Source organism: Myxocyprinus asiaticus, chromosome 2 (genome assembly GCF_019703515.2).
Source record: "Myxocyprinus asiaticus isolate MX2 ecotype Aquarium Trade chromosome 2, UBuf_Myxa_2, whole genome shotgun sequence".
Lineage (NCBI taxonomy): Eukaryota > Metazoa > Chordata > Actinopteri > Cypriniformes > Catostomidae > Myxocyprinus > Myxocyprinus asiaticus.
The window spans coordinates 61,557,443-61,573,465 of NC_059345.1; the positions used below are offsets into that span (position 1 = coordinate 61,557,443).

At 37.9% G+C, this 16,023-nt stretch overlaps 1 protein-coding gene across 7 annotated transcripts in view; it reads left to right on the forward strand.

Annotated features, from left to right (window-relative positions):
• The window catches only part of arhgef11 (Rho guanine nucleotide exchange factor (GEF) 11), a 121,359-nt gene that overhangs the window by 90,531 nt on the left and 14,805 nt on the right, over nt 1–16,023 (forward strand). For all 7 annotated transcript variants that reach the window (XR_007899297.1, XM_051718289.1, XM_051718296.1 and 4 more), the window contains 4 exons: nt 2,146–2,227; nt 5,782–5,859; nt 5,941–5,975; nt 6,400–6,576. Coding sequence is in view for 6 of the 7 variants with exons in the window: in XM_051718289.1 (XP_051574249.1) it covers nt 2,146–2,227; nt 5,782–5,859; nt 5,941–5,975; nt 6,400–6,576 (372 nt within the window). In the remaining variant the exon portion in view is untranslated. The remainder of the gene's footprint in view (nt 1–2,145; nt 2,228–5,781; nt 5,860–5,940; nt 5,976–6,399; nt 6,577–16,023) is intronic.

The following is a 16,023-nucleotide window of genomic DNA, read 5'->3' on the forward strand; positions in this document are numbered from 1 at the left end:
ATTCCTTGTGAAGTTCAACCAAATTCTTGAATCGATTTTGCTTGACAATCCTCATAAGGCTGCGGTTCTCTCGGTTGGTTGTTCATCTTTTTCTTCCACACTTTTTCCTTCCACTCAACTTTCTGTTAACATACTTGGATACAGCACTCTGTGAACAGCCAGCTTCTTTGGCAATGAATGTTTGTGGCTTACCCTCCTTGTGAAGGGTGTCAATTATTGTCTTCTGGACAACTGTCAGATCAGCAGTCTTCCCCATGATTGTGGAGCCTAGTGAACCAAACTGAGAGACCATTTTGAAGGCTCAGGAAACCTTTGCAGGTGTTTTGAGTTGATTAGCTGATTGGCATGTCACCATATTCTAATTTTTTGAGTTAGTGAATTGGTGGGTTTTTGTTAAATGTGAGCCAAAATCATCACAATTAAAAGAACCAAAGACTTAAACTACTTCAGTCTGTGTGCATTGCAATTTATTTAATACACGAGTTTCACAATTTGAGTTGAATTACTGAAATAAATGAACTTTTCCACGACATTCTAATTTATTGAGATGCACCTGTATTCCCTTGCACTGTACATAACCGATTTGTATTAGTGTGTGTGTGTGTGTGTGTGTGTGTGTATGTATGTATATATTCATATATGTATGTGTGTGTGTGTGTGTATATATATATATATATATTATATATAATTTCTTATTGTGTATTTCTATATATACTTATATTTTCTATTCACTTTTTATTTTTATTCTTTTTTTTATTTTTATTTTATTATTATCTGTCTTGTATTGTTTGTACACTGGAAGCTTCTGTCACCAAGTCAAATTCCTTGTATGTGTAAGCATACTTGGCAATAAAGCTCATTCTGATTCTGATTCATTGCACCCTCTTGTGGACATAAGAGAAGACAACGATTTAACTATATGGATATCTTGCTGCTACCTTTTCACCTACCTGAAATAATGTCTTTGAAATTAGAATTTAGTTGAAAAAATATTTTTCTAGTTTTTTCAACCCTGTTGACAGCCCTAGTACAATTCATTTAGTTTGTCATGTTAAATTTTGCCACCATTTTTATATTGTTCCAAAACTGTCTTGGACTTAACTTTCTTCTGTGAAACACAAAAGGAGATGTTGGGCAGAATGTTAGTTACCTTTAGCCACCATTCACTTTAATATCCATGATTGTGTCTGTTTTAGTCCAAGAATGCGATCGGTCAGAACGGCCCGTAAGTTATCGTCAGTGCTTGGCACTTATCCAAAATTTGAATGCACATTTCAGTCATTAAAGCAAAAGGTATCTCTACAAAGTATTAAATCCAGGGGTATGATCACTTTTTAAACCCTGTTATTCTAGTTATTCTTTTCATCTTTTATCTATATCTATCTATCTATCTATCTATCTATATATATATATTTTTTTTTTTTTAAATGGGTGTTGATTTCAGGCTGTAAGACAAACAAAACAAAAACAAATTCCAAAGGGATATGATGATTTTCGCACTGTAGGTTTCATGTAAACATTGGCGGGGAGGAGTCCCCGGTTCACCTCTCCACAAACAAAACAAGATATACACCTCTTTAAATCTACTCCTGTATGATACAGCATATCATTGCCTTTTCAGCATAATTAAAAAAATAAAACGACTATGTGGCACAACATAATTAAACAACAAAAATGAAACAAAAATATATTAAAACATTGTTTTTGCAGATAAATATTATAATTGATAAATTGTATAAATTTAATGTGCCTTGACCTGACTTTGTCCCTTGTCTTAATCTTTTAAACCATTCAGTAAAAATCTGCCTTCAAAATATACTGTAGTTGACCCTTTCCTTAATGGATGCCAGTGTGGTTTGATTATGTTCATTTGTTTTACCCAAGAGGTAATGCAAAAAATATTAAGATTGTGAAAATTGACTAGAGGGTGAAATTTGCAAAAATGTTTTTAATTTAAAAGGGTTTTGAACTAGGAGTTTAAAATAATCATTCTAGACACATTTGTGTGATTGATCTTTTGAATCCAAATGTAATCATTACTGAGATATAGCCTTTGTGATAACTTCTGCATGTGATAACTAGCTTCTGAACACTGACAGAAGATCTGAACAAACTTCCACATTAACTGCTGTTTTACTTCCACAGACAATAAGGCGCTTTATGTGATCAGTACATCAGAGAGTCAGATCTATGAGCTGGTGGCTGGGACATCCTCAGAGAAGAACACGTGAGTCGTTCTCAGCTGATCCCTTATTGGCTGTATAAGTTTGAATGAGAGCGAGTGCAGCCTATCAGTAATTATCCACAAAGCATACTCTATGGAAGTACGTGGACAGTTTGATATGGTTTTGCATTTTGATACATGTCTGAACATAATTCATGATGCAATGCAAGTTTTCCATTTTTAGCATTACTGCATTAGGTTAATTTACTGTCTTCTATGGTCAGTTTCACTCTCTTTCAGGTCAACTTTCAGGTCATGGCAGAGTAACAGTTTGATGAGAATTTTGCTGAGCAAGTTGCTTAAAGTGATTTTAACTGTCAACAAGTTTATAGCTAGCGACCTGAATAAAAATACATCCTGTTTAAAGCTGCACTCCAGAAGATTTTTTTTATTCAAATGAACAATTATCCATTTATTGAGCGAGTACTTAAGAAATCGGTGTTCAAAACCACACCCTTTCCTTACCCTGATTCATTACGTTAAGCCTACTATATGAGCTGTTGGGTCGGATTTGGCACAAAATCGTGGGCTTACATCATTCGTCCTGCGTGTTTACGTCATGTCTGTATGCACAGAAATGAAAGGCTGGTTACTGTTTCGCATGAGTGGTGGCTGTTGAAGCTACGGCTGTTCAGTCAGTTTAGGACAGCAGCGGCAAGACATTAGTCTCCAGATGTATGTTTTATTGTTAACTGTTTGGCAAAGTAGTTTACTTGCTGTAGTGCTTGGATATGTTTTCTTGTTTTCATTTGTCGAAAGTAAATAGTCGTCACTTTCTTATCCAATTATGATATATTATATTTATATTACTTTATATTGCCATAAAATTCATTAAGGGATAGTTCATCCAAAAATGAAATTTCTCTTATTTACTCACCCTTATGCCATCCCGGATGTGTATGACTTTATTTCATCAGCAGAACACAAAGGAAGATTTTTAGAAGAATTTCTCAGCTCCACTTAAACTTTCACTTTTACATTCTTCTTGTGGTTTTGGTGATTCACATTCTTCATGCATACGCCCCCTACTGGGCAGGGAGAAGAATTTCTTGCAAAAAAGGACTTAAATATTGATCTGTTTCTCATCCACACCTACCGTATCACTTCTGAAAATATGGATTTAAACACTGGAGTTGTATAGATTACTTTTATGCTGCCTTTATGTGCTTTTTGGAGCGTCAAAATTTTGGCACACATTCACTTGCATTGTATGGGCGTATAGAGCTGAAATATTCTATTAAAATCTTAATTTGTGTTCTGCAGAAGAAAGAAAGTCATACACATCTGGGATGGCATGAGGGTGAGTAAGTAAAGAGAGAATTTGTGGGTGAACTATTCCTTTAGTTCTCCACAAACTAGATGATCGTGCCAGAAGGATATTGATCAGGGAAGATATCAAGAGGCCATAGGCAACTTTAAAGGATTTACAAGCCCTTCTGGCTGAGATTGCTTGGTCTGTGAATGTGACAACAATCTCCCAAGCGCAACACAAAGCTGACCTGTATGGCAGGGTGGCAAGAAAGAAGCCTCCTCTAAAAAAAAGTGCCACGCTAAGTCTGGTTTGCACTTTGCGAAAAAACACTTGGAGGATTTTGATGCCATGTGGCAAAAGGTTTTATGGTCAGATGAGACAAAAATATAACTTTTTGGACATTAAAATATTTTATAGTTCTCCATAAAATAGTTTGAGCACAAATAGAACACAGCCTAAAGAAATGTGATAGAGCGAAATCACTCACTCGTTCACTCGCTCGATTTATAGTGAATGCCACATAGTGCACGATATGCTGTAGGGAATAGGGAGCGGTTTCATACTGTTCTAAAGGAAAATGCCACTTAAAAGCTAAATGCCGGTTGATTAAAGTTACCTGTGATTGATCAGTGACACATGGGAGCCGCAAAAAGTTAAAACATTCTTGTGAACACAAGTAGAGGCGCTGTTCTACCACCTCTCTCATTTAAAATTAATAGGCAACTTGAAGGTACAACACACCATGTAAATCCACCTTAATATGCTACTTATAGATGGTTTTTAATTTTATTACCCTTCATTTAAACATGGGCCTTATCTGTCTGTACATGACATTTCATTTGTAATTATTTGTGCAATAAATTCTAATGTTACATTTATATGCAATTCTATTACATACTGTCTGTGTGTGTTTGTATCAAGTCATTATGTTGCATTATGATATCTTTTAATTATATCAGATCTATAATGCATGTAAAATTATTATTATTATTATTCTGGTTATATATGCAGCCGCAAATAAGCCAAACCTCTCTGGTCCTAAATGCATCTGTGACCCTTGTGCTCAAATCTGGTACATGTCTGTGCTGTCTAGATTAAGAAAGTTCCATAAAAACGTTGAATATTTTTTTCACTTTTTAATTTTTTAATTTTTGAAAATAATTAGGAATCGTTGTTAAAGAATCAAATCGTGAACAAATTTCAGATTTTAACTTGTATCATACATTTTAGGTAAAGTATCGTAATCGAATCGTTGTTGTCAATCCAAATATTTACTCCCCTTGTAGCTAACTATTTTTGTAAAACACAGGATTTGTCCTGCACTCAAAAACTTTCAACAGCCACCCAAGCAAATTATACATTTGAGTAACATTTTAGACACACTAAATATGATTCTCATCTGAAACATGCATCTGCAATGCGCGACTGAAGCCTAGTTTTCACATGAGTGTGGATTGAACTATCACAGAACCACTCACACAAGTGATCCGCTTTGCTCTGTTATACACTATCTCTGGAGCATGCTCGCATCAGTCGAGTGTCCTCGGATGTCCGTGCTACAAATATAGGATAGCGCAGAGCAGATGACTTCAGGAAAATAAACCTGGCTTCCCTCTATATATCGTGGCACAGACCACAACACTGATATGACCCATTTGAATTCTACTGAGAATTTAGTTTACAACGCTATGTAGAAAGTCAAACCTATCAAATGGTAGACAGCCACGACATTCTAAACAGCATTGACGAGGATCTGACCTATGCTTATAAAGGCTTTAAAGTCTGGACCTCCAAGACTTGTGGAAAAATTGTGTCAAAAGTTTTCCTTTGCAATATATGTTATGATGGAATTTTTTTTAATATTAAGAAACAAAATAGCCTTGTTTGCCTTCAGATGTTCCTAAAGTTTATGCTGTTAAGGAATAATGTTCTATATTAAATAATTGCAGTTATGTAATAAACCAACTTCGAGTATGTGGATGATTGTACACATCAGCCATCACTGAAGACCATTTTTGACCCAGGAAAATCCCTGAAAGAGTAGCTTGACTGTAGTTTATTTACATTGTTTTGCATAGCTTGAACCTTGGAAGCTACAGTTTCAAAGTAGGTACAATGGGAACTCTTGCTGACAGTGCCTTTCAAATTGGCTTACTTATGTAGAGTATGTTTCTGGCCTTAGAGGGTGATGACTTATACATAATAGAAAAAATAAGTTTTTAAATCTGAAGATGAAAAGCAAAAAATTATTCAAAATGTTGTACAGCTTTGCTTTCTCAAACGTTGTTATATTACTCTTGTGCAGTTGGAAAGACCTGCTTGAAAAGACAATCGCTTTAGCCACTCAAGGGGCAGGCGAAGCCAAACAAGGATCGCTAGCGCCGTAAGTCAGCACATGATTTGGACATATATTCTTGTTGAAATCCGTAAACATGTCATTACATATATTTTCGCTCTCTTTTAGGTCATCAGGTGGGCGTTCATCTGCCAATCAATTACGTAAGACCACTTGTGAGATTTATGTCTCTTATTTGTGGGCTAGGGTGTCGCATGAAATTAAAATGAACCCCATTTACTTTCTTAACAAATGTCTTTGGTCTTACTCATCAGAGCATGTTATTCTTAAAGAAAAATCATAATCTTTCATCAAAATGAAATAACATTATCTGCCTCTTAAATTACTTTCTGCTGATGTTACTGTGGAAGCATGGGCAGGGAAATTAATACTAGCTAACAATTTTTAAAACTATTTAACATGTAATGATCCACAATGAAATCAGGTCCCTCCCCAACACATAATTCCATGCAGAATATTCTGTTTCACTTAAATATATCACATTATGGAAGCTAAATGTGTCATAAATATTGTATCATGTTGCTTTAATATTAAAAGAATGCAAACATTTTCCAAACTCTTCGATAGATATATCACTGTCAGAGGAGTCTGTGTCCCTGGAGAAGGACTCGGCTGATGATGATGAGGATGAATGTGCTCTCACACCTACCACACCAACAGATGAGTCAGAAGTATGTAATGATGAGGACAAGGACGGCTACCTTGAAGCAAAAGCTGGTGTTGCAGAAGCTGCTCTTCAAGATGGTGAGGAATCGCTTGTGTTCAGTGTGTTTGTGCTTGGTCTCACAGAACTAGAGACCAGCAGCAGTTTCCACGATTGGTTGTATAGACACTGAAGAAAATGTGTGTAGACATTCATTATAATTTCTGTCTGCCCACACGTATAAGAACAGATTATTTTACAGACTAAAAAACAAAGCAGAATATGCACATCTACTTGTATGCACACTGTAAAAAATAAATCTGTGAAATATATATATATAAAAAAAAAAAAAAAAATCACTGAAAGCTGTAGTTGCCAGAAATTCACTGTACAAATACAGTGACCATGAATTAGACATTATGGGATGTCATTTTGGTGCCTGTATATTTTGTTGTTTACATCTATATACATTTTTCTATTGGGTGCCAGATGCTGAAAAAAATAGGAGTCATAGGCCACATAGCTGTAGCAATTAAAAAATAGCGCTAGATTATATTAGATATCCACCATTACATCATCTTTATATTGTACAAGTAATGTGTGAGTGTTAATCACACTCTGTGCTCTGGTTGGCTTAAAAATTACATGTGTTAAGGGATATTTTTATTTTTTTAAAAGACTATAGCTGTTAATGTGTCACAATACAACATATATACACACACACACACACACACACACACACACACACACACACACACACACATATATATATATATATGTGTATGTGTGTGTGTGTGTGTGTGTGTGTAATATATATATATATATATATATATATATATTACACACAGACACATATATATATATACACACACATACATACAGGTGCATCTCAATAAATTAGAATGTCGTGGAAAAGTTCATTTATTTCAGTAATTCAACTCAAATTGTGAAACTCGTGTATTAAATAAATTCAATGCACACAGACTGAAGTAGTTTAAGTCTTTGGTTCTTTTAATTGTGATGATTTTGGCTCACATTTAACAAAAACCCACCAATTCACTATCTCAAAAAATTAGAATACATCATAAGACCAATAAAAAAAAACATTTTTAGTGAATTGTTGGCCTTCTGGAAAGTATGTTCATTTACTGTATATGTACTCAATACTTGGTAGGGGCTCCTTTTGCTTTAATTACTGCCTCAATTTGGCGTGGCATGGAGGTGATCAGTTTGTGGCACTGCCGAGGTGGTATGGAAGCCCAGGTTTCTTTGACAGTGGCCTTCAGCTCATCTGCATTTTTTGGTCTCTTGTTTCTCATTTTCCTCTTGACAATACCCCATAGATTCTCTATGGGGTTCAGGTCTGGTGAGTTTGCTGGCCAGTCAAGCACACCAACACCATTGGTGTCATTTAACCAACTTTTGGTGCTTTTGGCAGTGTGGGCAGGTGCCAAATCCTGCTGGAAAATGAAATCAGCATCTTTAAAAAGCTGGTCAGCAGAAGGAAGCATGAAGTGCTCCAAAATTTCTTGGTAAACGGGTGCAGTGACTTTGGTTTTCAAAAAACACAATGGACCAACACCAGCAGATGACATTGCACCCCAAATCATCACAGACTGTGGAAACTTAACACTGGACTTCAAGCAACTTGGGCTATGAGCTTCTCCACCCTTCCTCCAGACTCTAGGACCTTGGTTTCCAAATGAAATACAAAACTTGCTCTCATCTGAAAAGAGGACTTTGGACCACTGGGCAACAGTCCAGTTCTTCTTCTCCTTAACCCAGGTAAGACACCTCTGACATTGTCTGTGGTTCAGGAGTGGCTTAACAAGAGGAATACGACAACTGTAGCCAAATTCCTTGACACATCTGTGTGTGGTGGTTCTTGATGCCTTGACCCCAGCCTCAGTCCATTCCTTGTGAAGTTCACCCAAATTCTTGAATCGATTTTGCTTGACAATCCTCATAAGGCTGCGGTTCTCTCGGTTGGTTGTGCATCTTTTTCTTCCACACTTTTTCCTTCCACTCAACTTTCTGTTAACATGCTTGGATACAGCACTCTGTGAACAGCCAGCTTCTTTGGCAATGAATGTTTGTGGCTTACCCTCCTTGTGAAGGGTGTCAGTGATTGTCTTCTGGACAACTGTCAGATCAGCAGTCTTCCCCATGATTGTGTAGAGAGACTATTTTGAAGGCTCAGGAAACCTTTGCAGGTGTTTTGAGTTGATTAGCTGATTGGCATGTCACCATATTCTAATTTTTTGAGATAGTGAATTGGTGGGTTTTTGTTAAATGTGAGCCAAAATCATCACAATTAAAAGAACCAAAGACTTAAACTACTTCAGTCTGTGTGCACTGAATTTATTTAATACACAAATTTCACAATTTGAGTTGAATTACTGAAATAAATGAACTTTTCCACGACATTCTAATTTATTGAGATGCACCTGTGTGTGTGTGTATATATATATATATACACACACACACACACACACACACACACACATATATATATGTGTGTGCGTGTGTGTGTGTGTGTATATATATATGTGTGTGTGTGTGTGTGTATATATATACATGCATACATACATACGTGTGTGTATGTATGCATGTATATACATGCATACATACATACGCGTGTGTGTATGTTGTATTGTGACACATTAACAGCTATAGTCTTTAAAAAAAAAAAAAAAAAAACTAACTAACTTTGCCCATACAAATTTTTACTTGGGGGCACGAGGGCTTCTAAACAAATGTTAGCGTAGATCCCTAGTATACCAGAGGTGTCAAATATGACACCCTGGGTATACATAATAAATTTATGTAATTACAAATCAACCTACTGGATATAATGACGTACCAACCTACTGGAACTACAAAAAATCTGCTTTGAACATTAAAAATGACTTGTTAATCATAGTAACAACAGAAGACCACGTGATGACAAAAGAGGCTCATCTAGGAACAATGGTTAATAATGTAGATGCTGCACAGGACACTAAAATGATGCAATAAACTTTAACTAAACAACATAACTTTTAACATAAAACACCTCAATGTATATACAGTAACTGATATCAAACAAAATAGAAGAAACATAGCTATTACAATAAAATATAATCAAATGTTATGGGTCACGCAGGGACTTCAGGGAATGCCCAATTATTGCATTTCGTCACAATTTTAACAGTAGATTGTTTACAGAGAATCGCGTGGCGCCATGTGAGTTTCGGACATGTGAACGGCGAGCTCTGTGCACTTTGCTAGTTTTAATACATTTTGTTTCATAAACCGGTGAGACTCGATACACTCTGATTCTTAACTGTTCTAGTAAGACAATATGTCAAAGAATTCAAAGTCCTCGGGCTCTGGAGACATTAAAAGAGACTTGCGTGCTCAAGCTGAAGCCCACGAGCAGCAGACCGAAAGCACGGGAGTCATTTTGGCCAGTGAGGTGAAAGAAATTTGGTGACAATTGATGAACTAATGCTGACGAAGATTGTTGCTGACTTGGAGGAGCTTGCTGTAATATGTCTATCACTGTCATGGAGACGAAATTCACTGAGATGGTTACAAGAGTGGCAGATGTTGAGAAACGGATCAATTATCTGGAGTCATCGGAGAGGAATTAGCTGCTGAACCGCTAGCGACCAAGGCGGACTTGGAGCGCGTTTGGGAAAAGTTGGAAGATATGGAGAATCGTAACTGATGGAATAATATCCGAATTGTTGGAATTCATGAGCGAGCAGAGGGTCAGAATATGGTGGAATTTCTGGACGAGTCTGCTTGACATAACAGGCCATATGCTGGAAATCGAGTGACTCTCGATGATCCACTGAGGGAGACAGGCCCCGATCAATTCTGGCCAAATTTCTGAGCTCATCCGATAAAGATCTTTTGTTATGCGAAGCAAGGAGTAAAGGAAGGCTCTCTTGGAAGAACCACAACATTTTCTTGTTTACAGACTTTGCGAATTCAACGAGAGAAACGTGATCGATTCAAGGAATGCAAGAAACTCTTACATCAATGGAAGGTCGCTTTTTTACTGATGTTCCCGGCCAAATTGAGAATAGATGTGAAGAATGGCCGCAAAGTATTTACATGTCCCCAACAAGCATTGCCTTTCATAAAGTCAATGGAGTGAGTAAGTCATTGTGTGATACGTTGCAGCCAACTGGGCCTGACTCACTGAACATTCACTTGACCGTCCGAGGAAACTGGGTGCCTTTTTTTTTTTTCTTTTGGTGCTGGTTCCGCCTTGTGGCTGGAGTTTGTTTTGTATAGTAACACTCCTTCAGACAGTGTTGTGGATGAATCTGCACATTCTTTGTGCTTATGCCTCCTATTGGTTGTAGTTTGTTTTGTGGAGTTGTTGGGCCTCATGTATTCAGATAGAAGACAAAGGCAGGCCTAACACAGTCGTAAAAACATAACTCAAGCCCCCACCTTCTAAGTCGTAAATTTTACTGATAAAAAATGCGCCAAAATCAAACAAAGGGAGTCCAAAACAGTCTACAAATCCATGAAGCCTTGCTCACTAAAGGATCAAACTCTCGACTCCTATTGGATGAGGCACACAACAGAACGTCCCTTGAACATGACATCGTCAGGAGTTCAAATAATTCTGAAATGCTTAAAGATTTCGCTTCCAGCGACTTTGTTTCACCGAATATAGACGTAGCTTTTTTTGCTGCTCTCCGGTGCAACCTCGTGGCACAAGGAAGTAATGTCCGACTTGAAACTGTAGCCATACAATCTCCATCTCGCTGGACGAGTTGAGATTACTCTGTGTTCAACCAAACACTCTAACGGATACGAAAGAGACCGCCGAGCAATTCACATCTTCATCCGTTTGCCTACAGAAGTGAAGAGATTAAAGATTTCTCTTCCATCTTCAATCAAGTTGACATTTCTGAGTTCTCCGCCAGCCTGCCGAGAATCAACAGCCGTACTGCCCGCTGACAATCAACAGCCGTACACCGTACATCACCGACAGAGCGAGGAAACGGCCTCCCGTCATCACACGAGCCTCAAGGAACCAAGTCAAAGTTAAAGGACGGAGGAAAACGCATTCTACCTGTGTCCTCATGTGATACAAGTAAGAGGTTTACGTCTGGGCAGAGATAGAATATTATAGTGTGTTATTCTTGTGTTTCAAGGTTTTTGCTTGTACAGTTTATGGACCGCCATGTCCGCTCATTATTAATACTCGGGGTATTAATTATCACGAATTTGTTTTGCTGTATTGTGATCCAACCAAATTGGATTGTTGTGCAATTTCGCCATCGCGGGTGAGACAGCAACTGAGTTCGTCCACTAAATAGTCAAAGTACGCGGGACTGTTTACGAGCTGTCCACTGCGTCTCTGAGCGATGAACTGAACAGCTGCTTTCTCTACCACGATCGCGAAATCAGCTTTAGGGCTGTCACTTCTCTCTCTCTCGTACTAACCACACACACACACGCGCGCAGGCACGCGACCCCCTCACAAACATTCTGGCACACATTTTGGCTCGTAGATAGCTTAAATGCTAAAGCCCAGCTTTGTCCCTAAGCTATCGTACAAGCGGATATACGCGGTAACTGGTAGACACCATCTCCGCCCCCATTCGCGGTCATATTCCCTGGCCAGAAGTCTCGCGTGACATACTCTCCACAAGTCACGTTCGCTGTTTTGTGCGCGTCCCTCCTTACACACACACTGTCACACACACACACCCTATGTATTAAAGTTATTTTTATTTCTATATCTAATCATATCACTGTTTAGTTTGTAGTTGTAAGTCGGAAGTTTATTGACTGCATTGTATTAATTATTAATTGATATTACTGCATAAATAAACTTTTGTTTATATTACAAAGAGAAGTATTTTGGTTTGTTTTGCATACACCTGTGTCATGCTGACGGGATGTCAGTGCTCGGATTCAAACCTTCATTCATTGTTTTTTTTTCCCGAAAATCGATATTCTTCGGATGCCGATTTTCCTAAAAAAACAATCTAATATTGAGACTGTTTTACTATTTGGTTATTAGTCCCTGATTTCAGGGTGGTGCCCTGTCAATGTTAATCCTCATTAATATTCTGTTGATTTTTGATAATTGATAATTATCTTTGATGATTGAATTTGAATGATCAATAAGCTAGTATTAATTTTAATTAATGTTTCATCGATGTTAACAATTAACGATTATCTTTGATAACTGTTGATTTAAAGGATTTAAAAAAGCTAACATTGATTCTAATCAATGTTCTATTGATAATTATCTTATCTTTGATAATTATTAATTATTGCTAATAACCAAACTTGCTCCTAAATGTAGCACACATTTACAGCAGTCCCATATGAGGTTTTAATGAGTTAGATCCAATTAATTAATAACTACAGAAATAATTATTAATTATTTCTGATAGTAACACTGATCTAAACAACCAGTAAAGCCCTACAGAGTATTTCTTGCAGGACATTTGAGTGATGAGGTCATTTGTTGCACTCATGTAACAGCCAGCTCACTGAACATTCATTTGACTGCCTGAGGAAACTGAACGGCTTTTTTGTGCTGGTTCCGCAGCAGCTGAAGCTTGTTTTGTGGAGGAACACACCTTTGGGACAGTTATGTGTATGAATCTATATTTTCTTTGTGTTTATCCCACCTATTGGCTGGACATTTTCTTCTGTTATAAAATTCTGTCTCACACAATTTGTATAGAAACACCGGACTTGAGCAATCCAACGGCAAAGTTGTCGCGGGGACTTTCGTAGGCGTACATGGACTGTTTGAGTTTTGAGGGATGGACACAGGTTGGCGCTGTCGTGTGCAGGGTTAATGCGCACGTTTTTCTTTTTTATGTTTGGGGTTTGATTGTTGCACTAATGTTGGAATGTGGTCTTTATAATTTTGTTTTTGACACAATCTAATATGTCAGTGTCAAATGTTAGTATGAGTGGATTGTCTCTCTCCATGTGGAATGTGAATGGGTTGGGGCACCCCATAAAAAGAAGGAAGGTTATTTCTTTTCTTAAACATAAGAAATATGATATAGTGTTTCTTCAAGAAATGCATCTTTCTCTGCAGGAAGCTGAAAAATTTGGGAAGATATGGGGTGGGAATGTTTTCTGTAGTGATGGCTCTAGTAAGAGCAGGGGAGTCATTACATTGATAAGTAAACATCTACAATTCAAATGTCTCAAACTGAGTCATTATTGTTTTAGCAGAAATTCAGGGGCAAAGGTTGATTTTTAGCTAATATTTATGCACCTAACGCTGATGATCAGGGTTTTTTTATAGCTCATGAAGGGATGTTGCAAGCATTTAATCATAAACTGGTCCTTAGTATCCTCTGTGGGCGTGGCTTGGGAGGAACTTAAGGTGGTTCTTAGGGGTCGGATCATACAGTGTGCCTCATTCATCAAAAAAGTTAGAAGGGAATATTAAAAGTGCCGAGGCAGGGCTGAAGTGCTGAATGTTGTCTGATGGCCTCAGAGAATTGACTCGATTGAAATACAGTTATAATACTATTTCGTTGCGGAAGGTGGAGTTTTGGCTATTCAGGGCAAGACAGTCATACTCTGAGTCAGGGGACAAAGCAGGGAAGCTTTTGGCTAGATATGTAAAGCAGAGAGAGTATTTTTCTACCATTCCCTCAGTGAAATCTGCTGGTGGTGAAATTTTTACCTCAGCCATTGATATTAATAATGCTTTTAAAGAATTCTATCTTGATCTCTATAGTTCCATATCTTCGTCTGCTGATGAAGATATTAGAAACTTTGTGGAACCATTAAAACTCCCTAAACTGACGACTGAGCAAAGAAATTATCTTGATTCTGAGATAACCCTGGAGGAGCTTGGCGAGTTAATTAAGGCCTTGCATACAGGCAATGCGCCGGGGCCAGATGGCTTTGCCGCTGATTTTTTTTTTTTTTTTTTTTTTTTTAGATCTTATGCTACAGAATCGGCTCCACTTTTGCTAGAAGTTTATACAGAATCATTAAAGAATGGAAAGCTTCCGCCAACCATGACGCAAGCCCAGATCAGTCTGATTCTTAAAAAGGACAAAGATCCAAGCGAGTGTAAGAGTTACAGTTCAATTTCCCTGATCCAGCTAGACGTTTAAATATTGTCAAAAGTTTTGGCTAACCGATTAAGTTATGACATCTCTTATACATATGGATCAGGTGGGGTTTATTCGGGGCTGTAGCTCTTCTGATAACATCAGGCGTTTCATCAATATGTCATCAGTGGCAAATGATCAGACTCCGGTCGCTGCCATCTCACTTGATGCCGAAAAGGCATTTGATATGGTAGAATGGGATTATCTTTTTAAGATTTTGGAAATGTACAGGTTTGGGAGTATGTTTATTGGAGGGATTAAGTTACTTTATAGACACCCGGTAGCAGCGGTACAAACAAATGGATTAATTTCAGATTACTTTACTCTGGATGGGGCACCCGGCAGGTTTGCCCTCTTTCCCATTATTGTTCTGTCTTGCCCTGAACCATTAGCAGCTGTGATAAGGAAGGAGGATGATTTTCCAGGGGTGATGGCGAGAGGTGTGTTGCATAAGCTTCTGCTTTACGCAGATGATATTTTATTATTCATCTCCGATCCTACTAGATCTATGCCTTGCCTCCACAGAATTATTAATTCCTTTTCTACATTCTCAGGATACAGAGTTAATTGGTCTAAATCCGAAGCTTTGGCTCTGACAGCGTACGGCCCGATAACGGCTTTTCAGCCGGGCACCTTTCAGTGGCCCAAACAGGGCATTAAGTATTTGGGTATTTTATTCCCAGCAAATTTGTGTGATATAGTTAGTTAATTTTGACCCTTTAATAAAAAGGTTTTCGAGCGATGTGGGCAGGTGGGCTTCATTACATTTATCGATGATTGGGAAGGTTAATGTTATTAAAATGAATTGTATTCCAAAATTCAATTACTTGCTGCAGTCTCTCCCTATAGATGTCCCCCTCTCTTATTTCAAGCAATTTGATAGCACAGTGAGGTCCTTCATTTGGAATGGTAAATGTCCCAGATTACATTTCTGAAAGCTGCATAGGCCGATTGACAAAGGTGGGCTAGGCCTACCCAAGATTTTGTTTTATTATTATGCGTTCGGTCTCAGACATTTGGCTCATTGGTCGCTTCCACCTGAGAGAGCCCCTCCCTGGTTTTGTATTGAACAGGAAGTTCTTGCCCCTATTTCGCTATTACAAAGCCTTTCTATCAAACTAACCGGAGAAGTTAAATTACATCCCGTTATCTCGCATTTGCACTCAGTATGGACAAAAGTGTCCGGAGTGTTTAATTCAGACACTTATTTAAATGTTGCCTCGAGCATATGGCTGAACCCAAAATTATGTATTAATAAGTCCCCTTTTTGCTGGTCAGCGTGAATTCTGAGGGGGGGTTACTACACTCGGTGAACTGTATGAGAGTAGAGTGTTGATCCTTTCAAAATTTGGTTCAACATTTTGGGATTCCCAGATCTCAGTTCTTTAGGTATTTACAGCTGCACCACCTGCTCTGTACTATTTTTGGGAGTAG